Source organism: Anarrhichthys ocellatus, unplaced genomic scaffold (assembly GCF_004355925.1).
Source record: "Anarrhichthys ocellatus isolate YVR2014 unplaced genomic scaffold, GSC_Weel_1.0 scaffold1822, whole genome shotgun sequence".
Taxonomy (NCBI): domain Eukaryota; kingdom Metazoa; phylum Chordata; class Actinopteri; order Perciformes; family Anarhichadidae; genus Anarrhichthys; species Anarrhichthys ocellatus.
This window is the reverse complement of record NW_022281796.1, coordinates 1-7,316: the sequence shown is the minus strand read 5'-3', so window position 1 is coordinate 7,316 and position 7,316 is coordinate 1. Positions and strand designations below refer to the sequence as shown.

General features: G+C 42.2%; 1 protein-coding gene across 1 annotated transcript; it reads left to right on the top strand.

Annotated features, from left to right (window-relative positions):
* The first annotated feature begins 2,631 nt into the window (after positions 1–2,631).
* On the top strand, positions 2,632–7,310 carry LOC116377895 (nuclear assembly factor 1 homolog (S. cerevisiae)). Its single transcript, XM_031839656.1, has 9 exons — positions 2,632–2,715; positions 3,329–3,579; positions 3,696–3,828; positions 4,357–4,450; positions 4,594–4,676; positions 4,784–4,944; positions 5,099–5,150; positions 6,231–6,318; positions 6,426–7,310. The coding sequence occupies exons 1-9, from the start codon at positions 2,680–2,682 to the stop codon at positions 6,797–6,799; spliced, it is 1,272 nt and encodes a 423-aa protein (XP_031695516.1). The 5' UTR covers positions 2,632–2,679; the 3' UTR covers positions 6,800–7,310.
* Positions 7,311–7,316: the final 6 nt, after the last annotated feature.

The window sequence follows — 7,316 nt, the reverse complement described above, 5'->3', positions numbered from 1 at the left end:
CATTTTACAAATGCACCAGTATTATTGTTCGGTTTGTAAGCCTTGTACCGAACGGTTTAAAACGAATACGTGATGTTACACCCCTAGAAACAAATAACCGTAGCTGTGGCGCCATCATGAGGTTATTAGGTGGTAAGACAGCAGTGAAGGCCCAGGTATAAAATGCACGGCCCGCCACTGGTTTACACATTAGTTTGAACTATTAATAAAATCCCCTCAATTAGGCAAACAGCAAACCCCACAGCTAACCCCAACCCCAGCAGTATTAATTGATGGTTTGGCCACTTGGGGGCAGTGTAAAAAGCTGTAAACATCAACAACATTATACTGTATTATTACCCAATGAAATTGTTATGGCAAACTTGCTGATCATACCTGTTGCTCCATAAGTTATTTCCAGAACAAGATTATAGCTCATGTGTTTCCCATTGTAGTGTCTTTGTGTTATAGCTTCCTCCTCAGGGCTGTGCACCATCAGCATCCCTCAAACTGACAGATTCAAATAGATTCCTCAGTTTCCCTTGTCCTGCATTCAGATGGCTTCTGTAGTTCCTCTAGATGGCTGCTGTAGTTCTGTAGTTTTGAAATTGAGTTCCTCCATTTTATGCTACTTTATACTTTTCAGATTAGGCTTTTATATTGAAAACACATAAAGTTATACAATACAAGGAATTGTTAAAACTGTGGTTTCAACATGATTGGCCTGTGGTCACTTAAAAAATATCACAGTACATTGTCATGTATCAGATGTCTATGAGTTGAAACATTTCCTCTCTAGATTTGGTTTTAATTGGGGGGGGGGGGGGGGCAAACCTTAGGTTGGGAACCACTGGACTAAACTAGCTAACAGCACAACAATAATGTCTTTGCCACTTTGTTGAATATGTAAGCCAAATTTATATTTATTATAATATATTAGATATATTATTACGATTTCATTGTTTTTCATTGACTATGTTTAAAGTGCTTTCTTTTTAAATAAGGGGCTTGGTGATTTTGTAATGTAGTATAAAGGCTCATGTGGTGTTAGAGAAATACAACATTTTCCTTCAAAAAGGCTTTTTGTAGTTACACAGCTATAAACGAGTGATATGAAGAACCTATTTTATGTTGGCGTGTAGGAGGGTAAAAAAGATCTGGTCCATACATGACAGTGGGACAGCCCTAAACCCTCACAGATTTTGAGGCGCACTCCACAAAGTCTGTGAGGGTTCAGGGCTGTGAAATCATCGAGTGTTTGAGGGCTCTCTCGCAGACATTTTGAGCCCTTTATGAAGACTTTCCTTAAGAGAGCATTAGATGCAGACTTTGCCCAAGGGAATTACCCACAATTCTTTGCAATGTGACGTTAAACACGGGTTAACCAGTGGAAGCATGGAGACGTAAAAAAAGGTTAACAAAGAGGACGGCACATGGGTGTTTAGCCTGGAATATTACATTTACTCAGAAACAAGAATGAAAGATTGAACACACAAACACATGAAATCGTGGATGAACTGCAGGTGTGCAGACTTGGAGGGATGATTTGCTTATTGCAGGTGGGTGAGCAGAGCCAGCAGGACCACACCACACACAGAGGTGGTAGATGACTGATGCTACATTAAGAAGAGGAAAACAAGAGGACATGTTTATCATCTTTATCCAGACTTGTAGCATTTTTTTCATTTAGCATCCATAAGCATTATGCAAACAATGAAACTAATGAATAAAACACATCGTAATGCATCTGTAAGCAGCCAATTTATCTTTTTGTCTCGAGTGTTACCTCTTCTATGTAAGGAATTTTGATGTTTTCATGGTAAAGTGATATGTTGCAGCAAAGTGCTGTCCCATTCGTATTTACAACATTTGAAGCCCTCACAGTCTCTCATACTCAACCATTTAAAAGGGGATGTCAGCAAGTCCCTGAGGAATCATGGTGTAAGGCCTTAAGAGGGCCATTGGGACCTCGGCCCACCACTCGTGGGGCCTCTACCATAAAGTAAGCTAAGAAAAGTGAGGCTTAACACCCCTCCCCCCCCAAAAAAAGAAGAAAAGCGCCAACAAAAACCTTGAAAAACGTAACTTATACCAAGTAGTAGCAAAAAAAAGAGAGCCTGAGAGAAGTGTTTAAACACAGTATATATACAGTATACAATATACAGCCGTGCGCACACCCGGATAAACATACCCCACGTGTTGTAGTAGACGTTGTGCTGCATCAAGTTCACAGAGAGAAATGATTACTACCGGAATTTAATAATTTTGCCTTCAGAATAAATTGTAGGAATAATTTGGCACCAAAATATAGCAAAAGAACGAATCATTATTATAATTATTTCAACATGTATTGATTGCACATTTTTTTCAATACGTCAATCAGCAATGATTAGATTTTTACAATATGATATGGACTTAAGAAGCAATTTTCTATTGTCAAATGAAATGCCTAATCATACCTACTGAATGCGTTTATCAATGTAGGCTTGCTGTATGATGTGAAAAGGACGAAATTAAATATTTTTTCTTGCATAATTTGTCATTGTACTGTATGTGTTTATTGTAGTTTGTGTTCGTTTAGCAGTCATTTTAAACACTCGTTTATGAAGCGTATATTTTGAAGGTTGATAACGGAAGTAGTTTGGTTCATTGTGGCGATGTTACACTGGCTAGGAGTTTCATGCGGTGACATGAGGTTGTATGCAGCACGGATTCAGTAGCCCCACCAACGAACAGGTATTACTTTCAGCAAACTCATTGTTACTTTGCTGACATGGTGTTTACGGAACTCACTGGAAAGGAGTCCTGGCATCAAGCTGGTTGACGACTGTTTAACCGTAACTTCGTAACTTAAATAGCCATGGTTAGCTTGTAGCTAGTTAGCCGACTAGCGCTAACGTGGATGTAAATTAGCTAACGTTACTATTTATAATGTCTTTGATTTTAGACTGTCCTTACTGTGATTTTATTCTGCTTGTCAACTTCGTTTTTCTGATTTTGTACATAACAGTTAGTTTTGAAATAAATGGAGACAATTGTTAGAGTTGTCCTTTGAACCTTCGTGCTAAGGTACTTTTTACTTCTAACTTTAACTGAACACATTTAACGTGAAGTATTTAAACTCACGGTGCCATTCTGTACGGTGAACAGTGTAAGTTCCTGTTAACGTTACATTGAATGGGTCCTTACACCGAGCACGCTTCTATCTTTTGTTTCCTTTGGAAGAAGTGACGGCTGTCCATCCGTTGGTAAAAGAAAGTAACTAAAATAATAAGCTGCTTTGTGGATCCTTTAATGTCACGTGTTATCTGAAGACCTGCCATCAAATATTTGAATGTGTTTGCTTCAGATGGATGAAAACGTACCTGAGGAGAATGGACAGAAGACACCAGTGCACGAGGAAGAGATGGAGGTTACCATGATGTCGCAACTAGAAAATGTCATGGTAACACCAGTCAATGCAGACACATCATCAAATACAGAAAAGCATCCAGAGGAACAAGGAGATGTACATGCAGACTCCACAGCAGCAGCGCTTTCTCTAGACGCTGTTTGTAAGACGGGGGCCTGTGAGGATGAGGATTCAGATGATTCAGACAGGTATTCATACAATCTGACTGAAGGATTGTTGTTGATGTAGTAAGACTGAACATTCAGGTTACAGCACAAGAATAGATACAAATAATTCACTGATGCTTTTCCTCTCCTGTCTCCAGCTCTTCATCCTCCTCTTCTTCTTCCTCTTCTTCTTCATCCTCCTCTTCTCCCTCTGCCCCCATTTTTGAGGATGACGACGAGGGTTTCAGCCAACCAGCCCCCATCAAGACCAGAGATGAAGTCCTGCTCGAGGTCAGTCTGTCTGTCATCAGTGTTTGTAAGGAGTCCTGCACTGCTAGTATGGTGAATGGACTGTACTTGTATTTCTCTTTTCTAGTCTTCTGACCGCTCAAAGCTCTTTAACACTACATGTCATTCATTCATTCATACACTGATGACGGGGCTACCATGCAAGGTGCTCATCAGGACTATCTAACATTCACACACTGTAGGCACAGCTACAGGAGCAGTTTGGGGTTAAGTGCCTTGCCCAAGGACACATGGACATAGACTAGTGGAGCTGGGGATGGAACCGCCGATCCTCTGAAGGCTCTACCACTGAGCCACAGTCGCCCAACAAGTGTGCAGTGTGGCAGCTCTTTTCCTTTTACACACACTGTTCTGTTCTCATTTGTAAGGAGGGTACACTCCCCACAAGGTGTCCCAGAATGCACAAGCATCTTATTACACTACTTACCGTACACTATTTTCCCCCATTGTGTTCTAAACCCTATGATCAAATTGACCGTTTAGACCAAAAAGCTGACTGTTTGTGTGTAGGAGCTGCCAGCAGTGGAGGAGGTGTCTGTGTCGTTACCAGAAGATGCAGAATTGCAGCCTATAGGAACAGTCTCCAGTGTTATACAGCAACTTGGTAAATATACAAACACCCATTCATGCTAAGGTCACACTGCAACTTTCTAACCAACTGGAAACAGAGTTTTTCTGAGGTAGAGAATAGTGTCAGTGGAGGCTTTTATGTGCATTTTTTTTTAACCGCACTTTGGATGTCTGCAGTTGTAATCCAGTCTCTGAAAGACACGCCCCCTCTGACTGACGACAGCATCATCTTTACGTCTGATAGGCTGGCTCTTGGCAAGGTGGGTGAACCAGCAGAGGCTTTACCTCTGTCTACTCGTGATTTATGTCCTCCGTTAGCGTCCTGTTGGTTCCTACATGGTAATGTTCTCTTGTTTATGTGTTTCAGGTGTTTGAGGTATTTGGTCCAGTGTCCAGTCCTCTCTATATTTTGCGTTTTAACTCTGTGGACCAGATAAGCAGCAAGGGGCTGACAGAGGGACAGACTGTTTATTACACCCCGGACAACAAAGAGTACACGAGTTACATCCTCACACAACAGCTCAAAGTGTAAGTGCATGCACACACAGTATATGATGCATGGAGCACATTAAAGCAAGACAAATAGCAGGATTAGTTATTTAGTTTGTTTGTTGAGCAGTAGTCACTTTGATAAGAAGAAGTGAAGTTTGTTTCTGTGAAATTAAACCTGCTTTTCCTTCAGTTTTAAGGGATCTGATGCATCCTGGAAGAACGACCAAGAGCCACCAAAGGAGGTAAGCACAGGACTGGAATGTGAACTAGCATGTTGATTAAAGGTTCAGAAGTTAACTTTAATTAAAACAGCTTGTTGTCATATTTGAGGAAACTGTCACTGTATCCTGACAGTAGGACATGAGACATGTAATCTGGGACAAAAAAACAGGTTCCTTTGGCTCCCCCTAGTGCTCCGAATGGCATTTGCAATATTCCACCGTGCCTGAATGAAGGCAACCAATCAGAACTGAGGAGTCTCGAACACATTGTCATCGTTAGGGCTGGCTAGGATCCGCTGTTTGGCTCATTCTCTGTAACCACGGTAGCATGAAAGCATGGTGGCATTATCTCTAGCCAGCTGCACTGCACTGGTCTCCCTCCACGTTAGAACAAGTCTATGGGATGATGCAAAACGATCCGGAGGACTTTCTCCAGCGGGTGAGCGGGGGGGAACTTCATGGCGTGACTGCGCATGCAGTGACCGAACCCATGTCACGGTGTAGGAAAGCACAGTGCGACCGCCGGATGAGTGACAACTTTGTTAAGCTCATTTTTTTGTAATCGGTGTATCCTGAAAATATGGTGGAATTAGCATATGCCCATGGGAAATAGTTAGCAGATGGCGCACTGTTTATGCTTAATGTGCAAAATGTACTGTGAAGAACAGGGTGTATCCGTGAAAACGCCATGAACAACCTCCACACTGCCGAAGAGGAATATAGCTGTTAACCCATATCTCATATTCATGGACTACTTTATTCCCTTTATACAAGACCTGAACAGAAAGAAGTCAAGTATTAAAAGCATTGTAAAGAAACAAAAGGTTGAATACGCTGTAGACTGGCTGAACATTTTTCAAAACCATTTCAAAACAAAGTGGCCTTCTTTGTGAAATCCTCAGGAGTTTAATAATGCTTTGATCAGTGAACTCTGACGGTAACGTGGTGCATGTTACTGTTCATATAGACCGAGTCATTTTAAGAAGAAAGCCGCGGTTGTAGCTGACTGTTTCTGACTCATGTTACTTTGTAAAGTTCGTCTGAAGAGTTTCCACTAGCCTCTAAACGATGCGGTGCTTTGTCCCTCTCCTCTCTCTCCAGGCCTTAGATTACAGTGATGATGAGAGAGAACACGAAGCCAAGAGGAAATTGAAGAACTCCAGAAAGAAGAAGGACAATAACAGTCCAGGTATTTGCACACATAGAGGAAGACGGTAGCTGACATGTTTGGGTGGTTTTATGGTGTTACTATCTGAACGAAGTGGAAAGTAATAAACCTTTTTTTCCTCCCTCCAGATAATCCTGCCCACGTTACCCAGAACACCTCGCTGCAGCGTAATGTCAGGGGTTTCCCATCAAGACACGCAGGACCTCCACTCAGGCACCAGAACCCGAGGAATAACCACCCACAGTTCAGCCACACACCCGCTCCACCCAGACACATACACCCACCCCCCAGGCACACTAATGTGCATCCCATGTACCTCCCCCCTCCCTGCCCTTACCCTCCTCCACCGTCTCACTTTTTTCCCCCACCCAACTTCCCCCTGTACCCCCCCCCTCCTCCTCCCTCTTACTTCAACCCGTCTTTCTCCTGTTCTCTCTGGCCACCAAACTCTGTGCCCTTCACTGACCCCCCTCCTCCTCCCCCCCCCCCTCCCCCCCAGTAATGTACATGTACACACTAACCAGAGCTCCTGCTGGTGAGTTGTTTTGGGTTGTCATCTTTTTGTGGACTGTCAGACTGGACAAATCCTGGCTGTGCTTGTTAACAGTTTGTTAGGCTCTACAATCACGGAGTATGAAATATTAACATAGCTGATGGAGCTCAGTAATGTGCTGTCACCAGCAGTGCAGTGCAGACACTGCAGTGATTTTAAGTTTAAAACTATAATTTTTCCCATCTAGACCTCCTGAAGAGCCTTTGACTTTATGTAAATGTCATGCTTGTTTTGATTTTCACACTAAACACAAGTACTTGTTTTCTTTTCTAGCTCAACTGGGTACAAATAGTTTTGAACAAAACAGACGTGGCTTCTTGACTCTTTCATGATTATGATTTTAATGAGCTAGCAGGACTTGCATAAGAACAAACAAATGTGTGATATTAAATATATCATTAGACAGATAAGATAAATGGAAAGTGTGTGTGTGTGTGTGTGTGTGTGTGTGTGTGTGTGTGTGTGT

Bases quoted from the DNA above. Each gene is read 5' to 3' on its own strand.
- LOC116377895 (XM_031839656.1), top strand. From the start codon at position 2,680: ATGCAGCACGGATTCAGTAGCCCCACCAACGAACAG. The intron at 3,580-3,695 runs GTATTCATACAA...TCCTGTCTCCAG, and splicing joins GATTCAGATGATTCAGACAG to CTCTTCATCCTCCTCTTCTT. The intron at 4,451-4,593 runs GTAAATATACAA...GGATGTCTGCAG, and splicing joins CAGTGTTATACAGCAACTTG to TTGTAATCCAGTCTCTGAAA.